Here is a 19235-nt window from a genome sequence, read left to right as displayed (position 1 = left end):
AGAATCACAAAATGACTGTTGTATTATTTCTATATAAATCCTTATATATTAAGTAATACTGGTGCTATAGAATAAGCTGCAATAAAAACTAAATGTGTTGTTATACTCCTACAGAATAAATCACAATAGAATGAGTGCTGTGTTATGTGGAATAACACTATATTTGAAGACCCCACCTAATTATTTTGTGATTGAACTGTACATGCTTGAATAAAATTGATCGTTATTGAAGAAGACAAATGTTAAAACAAATATATTTGCATCTTGCTTTTTTGATTCTTTTTAAATGTTAGCATTTTAATCGACATTATTTTAATACAATTAAAACGATTTTTAAGTCATCCTGTGACTGAGGCCAAGTTAAGAACTACTGTACAAGAGTTCTTTCCTCCTATACTAGTTAAAGTTATATCCTTTAATAGTTCACAACAAAAGAAGTTGTGATTCCCTATAAAAATATAGAATGTGTTACTGCAAATAAACTACATCGGGACAGAAATAATTTTTCTTCTGCAGAAACTTCTACATATGAAGTCCGTACATCATAAATCATTACAGTGCTACTGCTGTAAAATAAGCCCCAATGCAATATAATTCTGCTAATCGCAGTACAAAAACTTTTGTTTTAACAGAATAAAGTACTTCTAAAGTAAGTCCAAACAGAATTCGTGGTCCTGCTGCTGTAGAATCAGTTTTGCCTGTGTGTTTGTGAAGCTGTTATTGATCACATGATCGAGGGTGGACTGGCCGTGGCTGAACTGGGTGCGGGAACAGAAACTTGCACTTGGGTCGTTCTGTCACCCGCCTCCCCTTGTTCCGCTCTGCGTTCACCCCAAAAGCGCGGATCTCCGCTCCGAGCCCGGGTCTAAACCCTTGCGTTTACAACAAACCGACAGGCGACAGCTCAACAATGGGACCCCCTCCGTATCCCGGCAATGCTATGGATCGTACCCCAAATAAAGCGATTTTTGCTTGAGACGGAAACATAACAGGCTTTTTTTTGGGAGTGACTCACCTCCCCTTCCCCAGAGTTTGATTCAAAAAAAGAGTTCACAACCAAGATGGCCGCCGATCCCATGCAGGTAGGAAAAGTTTTTTATTTCATACTGTATAGATGTAAAGAATCTTAAAGTATGCTTTAAAAACCTAGTATGCGCCATATGCGCAGCTCTCTCGCGCACTTTCAAACCACTACTTTTTCTTCCTTCGGGACGAGCTGCTCCCTCTGCCGAAGAGCTCATGACACGGGAACACGGGGAATGGGATCCGAAAAACACTTATGACAGAAGTTTAGAGGTTGTGTTGTTCTCGTACAGTCATAGTAGCGTCCCCAGATAAAATGTTATGTAGATTTTATTGCATGTTGCCTTTGGAAACACGGAGTTGTGATGGATTGTACACACTGGCTGTGTCTCAAAACCTAGTGAGCTGCCTACATAGACAGCAAAACTAGTTGAAGAAACGAAAACAGATTTAAATGAAGTTAATGGACAGTAGTTATCTAAGTCCAGTGCCTCTACCATATGACCACATTATCCATACAGTGAGATGTGGGAAGTTTAGAGTGAAGTTCTGTTCTGTTGGTTTATGCTGGCATTTTTCTACAAATGATTTTGTAGTTATTTGGTTGGGGCTTGTCTTTTTGCTTCAGTCTTGTTTATAACTCTTTGAAAGTAGTTATCAAGATAATCTGAAGGTGTTTACAGTCTAAACTTGTCCTTTAATAACTGGAGTGTTTTGTTAGTTAATATGAATTACAAACTAAACTATATATAAACTATTCCGGTAAAATCATTATTTTTGTACTGTTTACCTGCCTTTGAGATGCCTTAAACATCAAGATGTAATTCAGTAACTGCAATGAGCTGTCAGCTATTATAACTCGACTTTATTAAAGTGCATTATTGTGAAAAGGGACTTCTAGATAGCCTTTCTTTCGTACTACAATAGTTGTTTGAGTCCAAACCTGGTCACTTTTAATGTTGTTCACAAACAGACATGATCACAACGTTTCTGAGTATTTGTAAAGTCAGTTGTCTGGTGTGCAAAAAAAATGCTCTAGCTGTTAGATGTCATTTTGCCAGCGCATTCAAATTACAACCAGGAATCTGTTGTGTTTTTCTCCGTTTTTGTAACTGGAAATTACACTGTTTTTACTGAAACATGTTTTGTCAGTATTTCTCCCCATAACTGATAAGTCCAAGAGTATTATAGAAAGTGGAAGAGACACTGCTGCATAATTTGGTTTTATGCGGTGAGTGGGAGGTCTGGAGACACAATTCTTGGTTAAAGTGCTCTTCGGGACTCTTTCAGGCATATGAAGGGAGATTTTAACCCTCATCAGTTTGAGTATTAATGAGCAAAACACATTGTCCCGCAGGCTGTGCTGGTTTAATATTGATCTTGTGTGTGTCCTGAGCGTAGCAGCACAAGTGAGGAAGAGATAAGGTGCAACTGGCTTTTTCCTCTCATTACCTAAAATGTAGGACAGTTGCTTTTCCATGACCTTCAGTTGACCCATGGGTCAGTGCTGTACATGCAAGCACAGTGTCAAAACATACATACCAGTTATTTTTTATTTCTTTTATTTCTTTCTGCAGACAGTGAGAAGTCATGGGTGAAGGATATAAACAAGAGGGTCACCAAAGCTAAAATTTCAGAACATTTACTCCAGTTCAGCTTTATATTTTGAATTAAGGATAGCGACCATTATGGAATCAGATGTATTTTACCTTTTAACTGTGGATGGTTGTTGAACCTCACTTCCTCCCTCTTTTAGACCTGAATGAGCACATTCTGCTGAATGTTTTTCAGCCCTTTGTTTTTAAGCTTTATTTATGGCTGCACTTTCCCCTGGAGGAAGATTAGAGGAGCCGTGTCAGTTCTCTTACATGTTGTCAGTGAGCTCATGAAGAGCTGGGCTAAGCAGGATTTGGCTCACCCACTCAGACCAGTTATCCTCCCTGCTGATGTCAGTGATACTGTGTTTCTTTATGTGTATGTGTACCTCTGTGTGTTTTCGTTCATGCTTAGTGGTTAGTGTGCAGGGTGCACTGGGAGATGTGAATGCAATATATCATGACTCATGTTCCTGCAGGAGACAATTATGCCTTAAGAGGGAATTTCCTTCAGGTGTTTACTTGGAAAAAAAATTTTCTAAAGAAATTTTATATAAAAGGTGAAGAATATTGACATCAGAATATGGTAATATGTTTTGTGATTACTGTAAAATGTTTATTTTGTACAGGCTCACATGGTTTCGGACCAGCTGGGCCTGGGGCACAACCTTGACCTGTCTGATACCATGGTGCAGCAGAAGCTAGACGAAATCAAGGAGCAGATCAAGAGGGAGATCCGCAAAGAGCTGAAGATCAAAGAGGGGGTGGAGAACCTTAGAAAGGTCACCACGGAAAAAAAGAGACTGGCATATGTTGATAATATGCTCAAGAAGTCCAACAAGAAGTTAGAGGAGCTTCATCAAGAGCTGCAGGAGCTCAACGCTCATATTGTGGTGAAGGATCCAGAGGATCTTCTCTTAGGTATGAGCAAAGCTTTCAGCAGTAAACTTTATGTGTATAAATATAGCCATCTGTATTTATACACACACACACAACCATTCAAAACTTTGAGGTCAGGATGAAGATATATTTTTTAAAGAAACTTATACTTTTATTCAAGAAGGATGCATGAAGTGGCAATAAATATATTTATAATGTAACAAAACTAAAGCTGTTCTTTTGAATTTTATAATATATTCAAATAGTAAGCAGTCATTTAAGATGGTTATTAATATTTCACAATATTTAACTCTTTGATAAATAAAAACAAAAAATCCAATACAGCTTTCTCGGTTATATACATCCAGTACAGTTTTCTCATTATGAAAGCACTACGTCTTGCAAACCTCAAACTGTAAAAGTCCAGTACAGTTTTCTCATTATCAAAGCACTACGTCTTGCAGGGCTCCATATATTTTAGCTTCTTCTTTGAATAAAAAGAATATTTTTTTAATGGACAGAAACAGGATTTTTTATTTAATGTTAAACATTTCACCCATTCTTACTGATCCTGACAAAACTTTACAAGTCATTTTCACAGTTTCCAGTGGGTCATTCTCAAAGTTGAGCCCTACTATTTTTATATGACGTGCTTCTCCACAGTGTCCACAAATCACTTTTTGATTGTTTGGAACATAAATAGTCTTTAAATGTGAGATATGTGAGTCCAGACAGTAAGCGGTAGCAGGTCATCTAAACTGAATAGTTACAGAGCAACCTCCTCTAGACTACAATGTTTAGTTGTGAGCATATCTGCCAGAAGCATGATCAGATCTTTCACCCTACTAACCACATCCTTATACGGGACAAGATGTAGCCTGGCATGGAAACCTTATCTGATGAGAAAGGGCTTTTGTTTGGTGACTCAGTGCAAGAGGAATGTCGCCGCGTGTCACACCTCTGTGTTGACCTCCTCAGTCTGTGTCTGCTAAGCAGAAATCAGCAGATGCCACAGGAAGACAACAGCGCTCCAGTGCCAGTGCCTCGCTGGTGATGTCATAGTTGCTCAGCACTTGTTGGGAGTCAGGACGGTGGAAAAATAAATAGTTAGTCCAGTGTGGTATACCCGGGTCAAGCTTCTGAATTTGCTTTATCATACCTCAATCCATTGCACAGACACATCTATTTGCTTTTGTGTACGGCAAATAAGTACAAAATAAATAGTCCAGTGTGGTATAGGGCTTTGATCAAATTATAAGCATCTCTGAAGTCTCAAAGTCTGTAATAGGTTAGTAATACCTGCTGTGTGGGTGCGTTATTCCTTACCCTGCGGACTCTGTTTATAATAAGAGGCATCTGTATTTATGCCTTGCATAATGATGTGACTCAGGAGTCTCCAGGTGCTTAACAAAAGACGATTGTTCCTCATTACCATGTGCTTCCACACTAAGGTGCTTTGTGAAGATTTATTTATCACAGACGATCTCCTCGGTTCCGCTCTGAACCTCAACATCCTACTGGAGGTTTTGAGTAGGCTAAATCGTCACGTAGAGAGGTGTTTATACTCTGTCTGTGTTGTCTAAAAATCAACACATTTTTTGGAGATATTTTATAATTTGAGTTTGGTGTTATTTGAATCTCATTGATGGTGCATATTGTTTGAGGCTGACTGTAACGCGTATATATAGAGCCACATATATGGCTAGTTGATATAAACAATAATCGAGATTAAAAATTCAAAATCTCAATATTTTCAGGCATTTGATGATATAAAATATATAAACTGCTGCTTTAAATGTTTTGAAAGAAGTCTCTCCATTGTCTCCAAGCATTTATTTAATAAGAAACAAAACAGTAATATTGTGAAATATTATTACAATTCAAAATAACTGCTTTCTATTTTAATATTATATTATATAAGTGTAATTTATTCCTGTGTAAAGCTGAATTTTCGGAAGCCATTATTACTCAAGTCTTCAATGATACTTGATCCTTCAGAAATCATTCTACTATGTTGATGTGGAGCTCAAAAAACATTTCTTCTTGTTATAATTTTTAAAAATGGTTATGCTGCTTAAAATTTTATGGAGACAAGGATTTTTGAGTATTCTTTGTAACATTGTCTTCACTATCACTTCCGATCAATTTAATACATGAATCAAAAATAATTTATTTTAAAAAACTGACCCAATAATTTTTTTTCTTCAGTCAGAGGTTTGGTGATTTTTAACAACCTGCCATTGCTGCCAATGTTAAAACACAGTAAAAATGTAGTTTAAAAAAAAGGCTTTACCAAATGCAGTTCTTTCTTTTTTATGCACCAATAGCAATATTGATTAATGTGTTTTATTTTTCAATTTATTTCGCCTTTTCTTACATGGGACCAAGCTGATTTAACAGAAAAGTGGTTCACCTAAAAGAATTGACCTTACCAACTGTATTGCCATTATTGCTGTTGAAGTTTAAATCAAAGATGCTACCAAAGCATGACAGCATATTTTTCTATATTACCCAGCTCTGCTTTCACATAAAGTGACTTTGTGAGAGCTGATGTTTTTGTTTGTTATTAGCAGAAGTCTAACAGGTTTCATTTATGTGTCGAGGTGGGGGAGTTTTTACTTGTCTGGACATGATAAGTACTGATGTGCTTCATTGAAATAATTTCAGTTTTCATAGTTCTTCATCAAAGCAACCCCTAAACATTCCAGGAAAACTGCAAAACGTACAGAATTAACCAGTCACCCTCATAAGAGTGCTCGCACCATGTGGCCAGCTTTCTGAATGTTGCTGCACCAAAACCACAACCACAAAAAAAGTTTTCAAATGATTCCAAAGCATGAATATTTTTACTTGCATTAGTGCAGCTTCTAATCTTGACTCTTAATGTTACTCAAAGGTCAAACAAAGAGTCAGGTACTCTTGTTGCAACATCCTTCCTGATTTGTATGGTTTAGCCAAAAATCTGGAAGTGGCTACAGAACACTGCAACAACTTAATTTCTGTTGCTCTCAGACTACTCAACTCTCTCTTCTGACCCAAATAAATTATCATTATTCAGTTGGTCCTTTCTGGTGCTGGTGTTGTGAAGTAGTTAAATAGTTATGAGCTTTCAACCAAACAGCATTGGAGTCCATTGACTTTGTATTGATAAGAAACACTTAGACATTTCTCAACATATCTTCTTTTAAGTCATACAGATTCGAATGACATGAGGATAAATAAATGAGACAGACTTTTCGTTTTTGGGAGAACTATCCTCTTAACCCTAGATTGTTCCAGGAAGTCTGTCCTTGGGATCTCTTTAGATCCTACTAACTTTCTGCCATTTCTTTCCCAGAGTGCCCTCTTACGCTGAACAGCCCTAAAAGTGAAGCACGAACATGCACTATCAGCAGCAGACTAGCAGCCCTGAAAAAACAGAATGACATTGAATTAAAGGTGAAACAGGGGGCTGAGAACATGATCCAGATGTATTCAAATGGCTCCTCAAAGGTAATGTACCATTTGGTTTTATTTAATGACTATTTTTACTTAAAGGGTTACTCCACCACAGAATGAAAATTTTGTCATTAATCACTTACCCCCATGACGTTCCAAACCTGTAAAAGCTTCGTTTGTCTTTGGAACACAATTTAAGATATTTTGGATGAAAACCGGTAGGCTTGAGACTGTCCCATAGACTGCCAATAAGTAACACTGTCAAGATCCAGGAAAGTATGAAAAGCATCGTCAGAATACTCCATCTGCCATCAGTGATTCAACAGTAACGTTATGAAGCGACGAGAATACTTTTTGTACACGAAGAAAACAAAAACAACAACTATATTCAATTCCTCTCCACATCAGCGTAGCGCCATTTTGGCAAATTTACAAGCCTCCCGGTTTTCATCCAAAATATCTTAAAATTGTGTTCTGAAGATAAATTAAGCCTTTACGGGTTTGAAACGACATGGGGGGAAGTGATTAATGACAAAATTTTCATTTTGCGGTGGAGTATCCCTTTAAGGCTTTTTTTTTTCTTTCTTTCTTTTAACCAGTGATGTAGAATCCAGTATTCTGTTGTTTACGAAGCACATGAGAGAACAACATATAACAATCTTGGCCCAGAATCTGCATACACTACCAGTCAAAAGTTTGGAGGCTGTACTTATTTGATTAAAAATATAATAAAAACAGTAATATTGTAAAATAATATTGTAATTTAAATTAACTTTTTTTTTTTCCATTTCACTAGATTTTAAAATGTCATTTATTCCTGTGATGGCAAAGCAAATGAATGAACAGTATCAAAATAGAAATCTTTTGGAATATTATAAATAACTTTACTATCACTTTTAATCAATTTATTGCATCCTTGCTGAAAGAAAGTATTCACATCCTTAAAAAAATCTTACTGACAGCAAACTTTTAAATAATAGTGTATGTGTATACAGACATAGAATATGCCTAAATTCACTTGGATAGAACACAGGTCCCAGAACTACTGCTTTACTTCTGTGAGTACAGCTACTGCAACTTCCCTGAGAGGTTTGGCCATAGGAGTGGCACTGGTGATGAGCTTATCCCCTCTGGCTACACACACACACACACACACACACACAGTGCAGCCCTATGGGAAATTAGCAAGGGCTGATGTCAACCAGGAAATGACTTGTAAATGAAAACCTTTCCTTCTCACACACTCTCAGCACGGTAACAGTCCCTGGCTTATGAGCAGCTTGCACAAAAGTGCTACCAGTGTTAAAATATTACATAAATTAATTAATTTAACATAAAAAAAAAAAAATTAAAAGGCTAATGAATTTAGCAGTAAGAGAATTTCCTGTCACCACATAAAATCTGTATTTGTTTTTGCATGACTTGACTTTTATGACACTGTTGTTGACCTTGCAGGACAGAAAACTGCTTGAAACAGCACAGCAGATGCTCCAAGACAGCAAAACCAAGATCGAGTTCATCCGAATGCAGATCCTCAAAGCCAGCCAAACCAGCGAGCTCAGCTTCGACGACAATGATGTCATTGGTAACACTCAAACATAGTTCCGCCAGCGTTAGCATTCACAGTTCAACAAACACAAAACTAAAATATATTTGTGGTGTTGTGGTGCAGCCAAACCCATCATCAGTCCACTGGACCTGCGGGTGGAGGAACTCTGCCATCACACACGGATAGAGTACGCTGTGGCCGAGGGGGCCAAGAATGTCATGAAGCTGTTGGGCTCTGGTAAACTGGCTGAGAAGAGGGCTCACTCAGAGGTATTTTCAACTGTATCATTGTCATCTTCACCTTCTGAACTGACCTTGTTGACCTTTAGCACTATTTTTAAGTTTAAACATGTCCATAGCTTTCACCTTTTGGCCCTTGCAGTCATGGAAAACAAGGTGGCCTGAAAGACCACCAGCAGTGTACGAGCTTGACATAGAAAAGAATAAAATAAAGTAATATATATATAATTTTTCATTGATTATTTATTAATTGTTTAATTTATTAAGTTTCTGGGTCCAAGCCTCTACTCCATTTCATTTGAGAATATTATCTCAACAGTCATTTATGAGCACTTTATATTTATAGCAAACATTTAACATATCAGGCTCAACAACCGAATGGAACATTGCTGTGTGCAAAGAGCTGCATGAAAAGTCTTTGTTTTAATTCCATGTAAAAATAAAAAATAGCATACAGGTTTTGGAACAACATGTGGATAAGTTACCATCCACAAAACACTGCATGTTTTTAAGGCTTAACTTCTTTACGACTCAAAAAAAAAAAAAAAAAGCTAAACATGTCTTATATCGTTTGAAAGCTGAGATTCTTGTGATTCGAATGATGCATTTTAGGATACAATCAACACAGCAGGTACAATCATTGTCTTTGTCAGACCGCCAACAAAGCTTCATGCTGTGATCCCATTGTGTTCTAGTAGCTCCCAGCTATAGTCATCTGCAGGTGTCTGATTACAAAAAAAAAAAAAAAAATGTTTTTTGTTTTTTTCTTAGTCTGTATAAAGTTCTATTACTTAATACTAGTTAGACTTACAATGATCTTGAGGTTTGTTCTGTTAAGGAACAAACCTCAGAGTGTCACGTTTTCACAAAACCATGCATATGTTCCAAATGGTTCAAAAACAGCATGCAATTTACTTTGGGTATGCCAAATACATAGGCAAATATTACAAGAATGCTGAGGGGTTAATAATGACAAAGGTCATTATTGGTGAACTATTCTGTTTCAGTTTATCATCTACAAGGTGAAGGTGCGGCCACATTACCGAAATTTCAGCAAATATTTGCTTGCAGAAAAGGTCCATAGTCTATTATAAGTAGTGTAGTGATGTATGAAGCACAACTTATATAGAAGTTACTTTCAAACCAAGCAGCTTTCTGTTCATCAATGCAGCGAATTTGCATGATCAGCTTGAGTATAATCAAAATCTGTGCTCTGAAACTCCCAGTTGTGCGGATTTCTGTTGCTAAGACTGGATTTCGCCCACAAAAATTTGACGAGCAACAGTAAATGTGACCGCACCTTTAGGTTTATATCTATGAATCTGCCATTAATTAATCTGCTGTAATTCTGTGAAATCCAGGCCCAAGCCAGATTTAATGAGTCCAGTCAGAAGCTGGATTTGTTGAAGTATTCACTGGAGCAGAGACTCAATGAGCTTCCGAAGAACCACCCCAAGAGCAGTCTGATCATGGAGGAGTTATCGCTCATGTCCTCTCCGGCCCTCAGTCCCCGTCAGAGCTTCATATCCACACAGAACCACAACAGCACTGTTAAAAACCAGTACAGCACCAAACCAGCTGCGCTCACAGGTGACCAGCACGTATTACCTTCAGATTTACCTCAATATGTTATTTAAGTGTTATATGAAGCTGTAAACTGGGGTTAGTAAGATTTAAAATAGAAATTAACATTAAGCAAGAACACATTAAATTATATTACTGTATTTTTCAAATAAATACAGGCTATGTGAGCATAAGAGGCTTCTTTCAAAAACATTAAAAAATCATACTGACCCCAAACTTTTAAATGGCAGCATATTTTAATAGTGATTGTTATTGACTAAAACAGGCAGATTAGAGGTTCGTCTCATGGGATGTCAGGACCTGTTAGACAGTGTTCCTGGCCGGTCTAAAGCCACGTCGGTGCCACTGCCCGGTTGGAGTCCCAGTGAAACACGCTCCTCTTTCATGAGCCGTGGGAGCCGCAGAGGAACCAGCGTTCGGAATCTCTCCAAAAATGATGACTTGTCCAGTTGAGTAGTTCTTAGTGCTTATATTCAAGTGGCTTTTCACAAGCCTTTCGTTAGACCGGTCAAGGAGCTTAATATGTGTATGTGTCTCTGTTTGTTTGTCTCCAGATGAGATAAGTGCTGTCCTGAAGCTTGACAACACTGTCGTTGGTCAGACCAGTTGGAAACCTGTCAGTAATCAGTCATGGGACCAGAAGTTTACATTAGAGCTAGACCGGGTAAACTCACTGTACATGACGTTTGTTTACACATAAAATGTTATTTACACATACTGATGTTAAGTTACACATAAAACATTCATAACGCTTCTGTTGTCTTGTTTCTGTATGCTTTGGCAAATGTTTGTTTACCACAGTCTCGTGAGCTGGAGATCTCGGTGTACTGGAGAGATTGGCGGTCCCTTTGTGCGGTGAAATTCCTGCGACTGGAGGACTTCCTGGACAACCAGCGGCACGGAATGTGCCTTTACCTTGAGCCACAAGGGACTCTGTTTGCAGAGGTACCTTTACGATATTGTCTCTCAGCGATCAATAATTTTCTCACAAAGAGGCCTCTGATAAGCCGCCCGGAGCTCTGTGAGAAAATCAAAGAGGAATTCCTCACGCTTCGTGGGCCCTGAAACCCCCGGGCAGGTTTTCCCACCTTTGCTTTTCTAAAGAAACTGAGCCTAGTAGATCTGAAGTGGAATTTGATTAGTTTTCAGAGCTTGATCTGAAATCTATTTTTGTTACAGGTTACCTTTTTTAATCCAGTCATTGAGCGAAGAACCAAACTCCAAAGGCAGAAAAAGATCTTCTCAAAGCAACAAGGTGAGGGTAATTTCTTTATGTTTAAAATTATGACTTTAAAATGGTCATATTAGGGTTTCTTGAACAAAACAACTGTTCAAAAATAGCTTTGTAGAACCATTTGCTAGACCTGTAGACTTTTTTTTGGTGGTGCAAATTCAAGGTTTGTATTTGAACACCAAAATTGCACGTAGTGTGTGCAGTATGCAGATTGTCTGTATGTATAGAATAACCAGATGACCTGCTGCATTTGCCAAAAAGAGTAGTATGCAACAGAGCTTTAATGTGCTGCTTACTGTATCCCACAGTGCAATACACTCAATGTTTTATTTCCAGTGTGAGGGATGAACCTAAAGTAATATCAGTCACAATTTTCTTTATTATTTGACTGGATTTCCAAAAGTTAAAACATACACAGAATTTGGTTAAATATGCAAAATAACTTCTTTCTTACAAGATGATAATAACTGGGTTTCAAAAGTTTGTTTGTTTTTTTTCCCAGAAAAAAAGTCTCTTATGCTCACCACAGTATTTGTTTGATCAAAAACTGAAAATACTGTGAAATATAAATATTGATTAACTTAAAATACATTACAATTAAAACATTGTATTGTAATATATTTTAAAATGTAATTTATTCCTGTGATGCAAAGCTGAATTTTCATTAGCTGTGACTCCAGTCTTCAGTGTCACATGATCCTTCAGAAATCACATGAAATCAGTTATTATTATTATTATCACATTTGAAAACTTTTGTGCTGCTTTATATTTATGTGGAAACCGTAATATTTAATAATGTAAAACTAAATGATTTTTTGATGAATAGTGTAGGAGCCTAAATGCAGTTAGCTGATACATAATTTTAATTTATGCGTTAAATAGTAATTTACATGATTCATTTTTGTGGAGGAAATTGCTTTTACAGTATTTACAGGTTTATGCAAATATTTACAGTAATGGAAGGAGTTAATTGTGTCATTTTCTAAAATGTGTATGGATAATTTAGAGTGCATATGACATTGGATATACTTTGGAAATAGAGGACTGTAATTTTTTATCTTTAATTGCATGTACCTTTAATTGCTTGGGAGACTCTGACGAAAAAAAAAAAAAAAAAAAAAAAAAGATGGCTTCTTTGTGGAACGGTCAGGCAAGCATGAAGTGGAGCCACACAGTTTTTTGACCTTCTTTTCTCCCTCTCTCTTTTTCTTTTGTCGGTAATTAATCATTGTTATTTTATGTAATATTCCTGTGCTGATGTTTTTTGATGCTAACTGAGTAAACGGATACGTTATTCTTTTGTCGTGGTTCTGTGGATTTATTGATGTGGATTCTGACGAAGGGAGTGGACAAAGTGTCAAGCTAGGGCTTCATTCAGTGGAAACCTACAAATAGAATACTCAAAATAACAGCATTTATTTGATTTAGAAATCTTTTTAACATTATAAATATCTTTACTGTCACTTTTGATCTATTTAATGCATCATTGCTGAATTAAAGTATTAATATTAAATCTTACTGATCCCAAACTTTTGAACGGTAGTGTATGCTGTTTTATTAAGTTTACTAGATAACTAGTATTCTTTCATAAACATAGCTACAGGTTTGCGTTTCTGTCTAATACTGGGAAGACTGTTTATTTTTTAAAATGTATTTTTTTGTGATGTCACAAAATCTTAAATTTCATAGCAAGCTGGGGAGAAAGCTACAGTATGTTTACATAGAAATTCAAACTGTTTATTTCAAATAGAAAATGTTGATTTTTAAGAGCAGTTTTTATAATTAAATATTAAAACCGTCACAAAAAGGCGAAAGATTTCCAACTATGTATGGGCCAATTATAAATAAAATCCCTTTTCATAATACAGGCATACTGCTTGTAATAAAGCAAAACCGTGATTTATTCCCACCTGTCAACAAACCTGGGCTTCAGTCCCAAACCTGCACCTGCACCTTCTGAAAGCTTTCCTTTATGAAACACCATTTGGTTTAGTTTGTTATTGTCATTGTAGCTTCTTGTTTATATTACCCTGATCTCTAAGTAAGGAGATTTATAGGGGTCTGATAAATGTGTTTCTTCTCGTCTCCCATGTCTGCAGGGAAACCTTTCCTGCGGGCCCCTCAGATGAGCATCGGTACCTGGGGCCGGCTGGCAAGGAGGGCCATTCCCTCTCCCAATAACTCATTTAGTCCTCAAGTGGCAGTGCTGGCAGCTGAGACGCTACACAGCAGTCACCCAGGAACCCCTGCTCTGAGGAGGTACAGTATGAACATACAATACAATGAACACATTACTTTGTTAAACTAGTCATTTTTTGTCAAGGCAGTGCTTTCACATGTCTGTTGGTGTTTGTCTGCCCTCTCTAGTGACCCAATAGTGACAAAACTGGACTTTGACAAAGATGCTACACCAAAGCATTTCTCTCCTGTTAGTATAAGAGAAGTCCTGCCTGAGGACAAGATCCCCAACAAAGAGCAAAAACGGGTAACATCGCACACTATAATGAGATAAGCTGCCCAGGCATCTGCACTGATGTCTTCTGTTTCCTTGAAAGCACAGTTAAAGACTTCTTTAAACATGTAATTCATGTTTAGTCTCTCATCTGCCCCCTTGCACTTGAAAGGAAAAGGAAATGCCTTCGCCGTTACCTTTATTAACATAAAGATAACCGTTATCCAGTGTCATCTTGTATAAACAGCGGCAGCTGAAAGGCTTTTTTTTTTCTTCTGCAGGACACTTTGACCTCATTTGACTACCGAAATGACAGGAATAGCATCATTGTTCAGTCTGACCTTGAAAAAACAGAGGAACATGAGACTCAGCCATCAGCGTTACAGCTCATAACTGTCCAAAACAACACAGAAATAAGGTGAACCATTTATAGTTTTTATGTTATTCTTGTACTAGCAAATTTACACAACTTGACTACTAAATGACTTCTGTTGTTGTAGGGATGAAGAAGAGGAAGAACAGTTTCATTTCAGTCTTAAAGACTTTAAATGTGTTGCAGTGTTAGGCCGTGGACATTTTGGAAAGGTATGAGGCTATTTATGGTTACAGTTTCCTTCCCCCCCACCCACCCTTTTAGCTAAGGCAATTATTTATTATTGGATATTTAGGTAACACTTTACAATAAGGTCCCATTAGTTCATATTAGCTAATACAATAAAAACCATGAACAACACATGTGTTACATCATTTATTGATCTTTGTTAATGTTAGTTAATAAAAATACAACTGTTCATTGTTAGTTCATGGTTGCGTGTGTCCATTAAATAATATTAACAGCTACAACTTTGGATTTTAGTAATGTAGTAGTTTAACATTAACTATGATTAATAAATGCTTTAGAAGGATTTTTCATTGTTAGTTTATGGTAACTAATTTAGTTAACTAATATTAACAAATGGAACCTTATTGTAAAATGTTACTGATATTTATTATGGTTGTTTTTGTGCTGAACATTTTCTTTCTGTTTACGTTAAGACAACCTTTGACATCATCTTATTCTCATTTAAAATTCACCTTTGAAAACACAAATAATTTAACTACAAATAATCTCAAAATAACCATGCCTTAATGTATCTGTAGCATTTAAAATTATTTTTGAATTTTAGTGTTTTATTTAATTTGGACAAATTTATATGTAATATGTATTTTATATAATATATCCTGTATAAAAAAAAATTATATTATGTTTATTTAATATAGATCATTTATGGTTTATTGTCCATTACATGAACATTTTGTTAGCATCTGACATTCCTACTTTTTTGCTGTTAATTTTTTTAGTAAGTGATCAGACTTGTCAGATTTATTTTCAGTGACAGATCATACAGCTGGCAAAAAAGCTATATATTTACATCTGAGGGAGAGATGATATATCTCTTTGGCAAGATATTGTAGAGACTTGAAGGTGGTCTTGTATGACAAGTTGCCCTAACAGCCATATAGCACTACATATACCTTGACAAATACCCAAAATAGTGACCATAAACACTCACAGAATCTAAATGTCATTACATGTGTGTCACCTAACCTTTTCTTTCAGGTGTTATTAGCGGAATACAGTATTACAGGTGAAATGTTTGCCATCAAGGCCCTTAAGAAGGGAGATATTGTTGCCCGTGATGAGGTTGAAAGGTACATTTTCTTCTCTGTTTTATATATGATCATTTGTGAGCAACACTTATCAACTACTAGCGGTCTTATTTTCTGTTTTCCCAGTTTGATGTGTGAGAAGAGGATATTTGAGACAGTGAACAGCGTGCGGCACCCATTCCTCGTCAATCTTTTTGCATGTTTCCAGACCAAGGAGCATGTGTGTTTTGTGATGGAGTACGCGGCGGGAGGAGACCTCATGATGCACATTCATGCCGATGTGTTTTCAGAGCCGCGGGCCACGTGAGTGTCACAACACTCATGCTTTTTAGATGACTGTAATCGAGCCTTTATCGGCATTGCAATAGCAGGTTCTGTTGTTCTTGATTGTTGCAGGTTTTATGCAGCTTGTGTTGTCCTGGGGTTACAGTTTTTACACGAGCACGAGATCGTATACAGGTAGAAGAAAAATGGTGGTGCTCTGTACATAACTCTTGAAATTTTGCCATGTTATGTTAATTTGAGTATTAATAAATGAATTCTCTAGAGATCTGAAGTTGGATAACTTACTGCTTGACACAGAGGGATTCGTCAAGATTGCAGATTTTGGTCTTTGTAAAGAAGGTACGGATATGTTTGTTGGTGTGTTGTCCACTGTACAAGCACCAGAGGCAAATGTTCTACCTGTTTGTGTGTTAGGAATGGGTTACCAGGACAGGACGAGCACTTTCTGTGGCACTCCAGAATTTCTGGCTCCTGAGGTGTTAACTGAAACGTCCTACACGCGTGCGGTGGACTGGTGGGGGCTCGGCGTGCTCATCTTTGAGATGCTTGTCGGGGAGGTCAGACCTCATCCACTTCACTTTATTCTTCATCATCTCTTTAAATAAACTGCTGTTTAAAAGTTTGGGGTCTGTATGTTTTTATTTTTATTTTATTTATTTATTTTAAGTCTCTTATGCTCACCAAGGCTAATTTTTTTAAATTAAAAATACAGTAAAAAGTCAAATATTTTGGCCGTTTAAAATAAAAGTTTTTTTTATTTTGATACATTTGAAAATGTAATTTATTCCTGTGATGGCAAAGCTGAATTTTCAGCAGGCATTACTCCAGTCTTCAGTGTCACATGATCACATGATCCTTCAGAAATCAGTCTAATACGGTGATTTGCTGCCCAATAAATCATTATCAATGTTGAAAACAGTTAATATTTTTGTGGAAACCGTGATACACTTTTTCTCAGGATTATTTGATCATTTGATGCATTTATTTGAGATAGAAATGAACTGTAAATGTCTTTACTGTCCATTTAGATGGATGAATAAAAAAATTAATCTTACTTGACCTCAAACTTTTAAGTGTATCTGGACAAGAAGATAATCATATTCATATTAAAGCAAATGTATTAAATGTGAAGGTGCCAGTATTTCTGTAACTGTTTTTTGGTACTAAGTGAATTAATGTTTCCAAAGTCTCCCTTTCCCGGTGATGATGAAGAAGAGGTTTTTGACAGCATTGTAAATGACGAAGTCCGCTACCCAAGATTCCTCTCAACAGAGGCCATCTCCATTATGAGAAGGGTTGGTACCAAGAGCAGCTTTACCAGGTGTTGACACTAATATCAATCTTGGTATTAAAATCTTTTTCTTTTGCACACAGTTATTAAGAAGGAATCCCGAGCGCCGACTTGGAGCTGGTGAACGTGACGCAGAGGATGTGAAGAAACATCTGTTCTTCAGAGTGAGTTCCAAACAATCTGGCTACATATCTCCAGTCATCCCAAGCATTGTATTTTCCCCTCTCTCTTTCTCCGAATATAAATATTATCTGTACCTGATTTTTTTTTTCCAGAATATTGACTGGGATGGACTATTAGCAAAGAAAGTAAAGCCACCATTTGTACCCGTAATCCAGAGTTCCAGTGATGTTAGTAATTTTGACGATGAATTTACCTCAGAGGCGCCGGTGCTCACACCACCCAGAGAGCCCCGGCCCTTGACCCAGGACGAGCAGGACCTGTTTGCAGACTTTGACTATATTGCAGACTGGTGTTAGCCATGTGTTGACATCCCTCCCTCTCCACACACACACACACACACACACACACACAAGACAGAAAATGTGAATCAGATCATTTGCAAATGTCCTTTTTTTGTTGTTGTCAGTGTTATTTTAGGACTACCACATCCCCTTTTCCGTATTAACATGATAAAGAAACTTTTCTTTCTTTAAAAAAAAAACAAAAAAACAATGGAGTATTGTATTACCAGCATGTTCAGGTTCGATATAATTATTCCATTTCTTCAGGGCCTGAGCACTGATCATGAAAACATTTTCAGGTTTCAACTGTGCTGACAACTTACCGCAGCTCGTGACGTGAACCATGTGATCAGGTGCTTCACTTGCACCCCCTAGTGCTGAGGAAGTCAATAGGCCACATCCACATTCATCTTGCCCACAGAATTTCATCACTTACCATGAGAATGATGAGCCTTGATTTTCATATTTTTGTATTTGAAGCATTTCCAGTGCGACTGGTTAAAAAGTCTGTCAGCTGTTAATTATGTGGAAGTGTTTTAAAGCCATAGACCGGTGATACATTGTACCTCATCCAATGAATGTATAGTTTACCACCATTACCAAAACGTCTAGCCATTTTTATGTAATGGAGTCTTTACTCTTCCCTACAGTACAGTATTAATGCATTATGATCCTAGTTTCAACGAAATTGCAAATATGAACTACCAGTTACAACTCTGGTCATATACATGTCAGTGCTTTAAAATAGAAAATGCATTTACTTCCATTCAGTAAGTTATTTTTCTATTAAGTTTCAGGATAGGATCATGTTTTGTTTTGTTTTTGTTACCAGACTTAAGCTGTCAGTGGATTTACGCTACAGGTCAAAAGTTTGGGGTCAGTAGGATTTTTTTTACATTTATTTATTTTTTAAATAAAGTGCTGAAAATTCAGCTTTGACATCACAGAAATAAGTTACAATTTAAAATATATTCAAGTAGTAAACAGTAATTTAAAATGTTAATAATATTGCAGTGTTTTACTGTATTTTTGTTCAAATAAATGCAGCCTTGGTGAGAAAATTTTACCAACCTCGAACTTTTGAACAGTAGTGTGTATGTGTGACAGGCAATCACATTACCTCATTACCTAGTTGTTCCCTACTGAACTTCCTCCATTTCATGTTTTTCCATATGTGGTCATGAGACATGACAGACTGGAATCTATGCTAGACACCAAATATCAAAATTAATATACTAATAACTGGTCTAGATGTTCAAAACTAGGCCTGAAGCTTTATGTGTAATAAGCAATTCAAGTAGAGGGGTAGATGCCAGTTTAAGGTCTTGTGTATTATAAAGACTACACTACATAAACACTATCAAGCTGGAATCACTAATTTTTGACTAAAATATCCATGTTTTATATAAATTGTTGGAAAACAAAGGAATGTACAAAGGTTTTCTACCCACTACTACTACTCATACATCTGTGCATGATGCAGAAGAAAAGCTTCAAAGGTACAGTTGTGAAGCTTGACTTGACAATGGTGTAAATAACAGGGTTTCACTAA

The 19235-nt window shown here is 36.8% G+C and overlaps 1 protein-coding gene across 1 annotated transcript; it reads left to right on the top strand.

Moving 5' to 3' along the window:
- Positions 1 to 675: 675 nt before the first annotated feature.
- Positions 676 to 18661, top strand: LOC109079298 (serine/threonine-protein kinase N2-like). The gene is made up of 22 exons (XM_042772449.1): positions 676 to 1082; positions 3248 to 3539; positions 6835 to 6989; positions 8391 to 8520; positions 8608 to 8753; positions 10085 to 10313; positions 10573 to 10755; positions 10862 to 10971; positions 11109 to 11252; positions 11487 to 11562; positions 13641 to 13800; positions 13909 to 14026; positions 14275 to 14411; positions 14494 to 14578; positions 15594 to 15685; positions 15770 to 15946; positions 16040 to 16102; positions 16191 to 16267; positions 16343 to 16485; positions 17116 to 17223; positions 17303 to 17383; positions 17495 to 18661. The coding sequence occupies exons 1-22, from the start codon at positions 1062 to 1064 to the stop codon at positions 17696 to 17698; spliced, it is 2931 nt and encodes a 976-aa protein (XP_042628383.1). The 5' UTR covers positions 676 to 1061; the 3' UTR covers positions 17699 to 18661.
- Positions 18662 to 19235: the final 574 nt, after the last annotated feature.

Source organism: Cyprinus carpio, chromosome A2 (genome assembly GCF_018340385.1).
Source record: "Cyprinus carpio isolate SPL01 chromosome A2, ASM1834038v1, whole genome shotgun sequence".
NCBI lineage: Eukaryota > Metazoa > Chordata > Actinopteri > Cypriniformes > Cyprinidae > Cyprinus > Cyprinus carpio.
Note: the sequence above shows the minus strand (reverse complement) of the source record. Positions and strands in the feature narration are given on the sequence as shown.

What these genes read in the sequence shown, in the direction of transcription:
- LOC109079298 (XM_042772449.1), top strand. Translation starts at nt 1,062, where the DNA reads ATGGCCGCCGATCCCATGCAG. An exon ending in TTTTCAGAGCCGCGGGCCAC is followed by an intron (nt 15,947 to 16,039) that starts GTGAGTGTCACA and finishes TGATTGTTGCAG; the next exon opens with GTTTTATGCAGCTTGTGTTG. An exon ending in TTTTGGTCTTTGTAAAGAAG is followed by an intron (nt 16,268 to 16,342) that starts GTACGGATATGT and finishes TTTGTGTGTTAG; the next exon opens with GAATGGGTTACCAGGACAGG.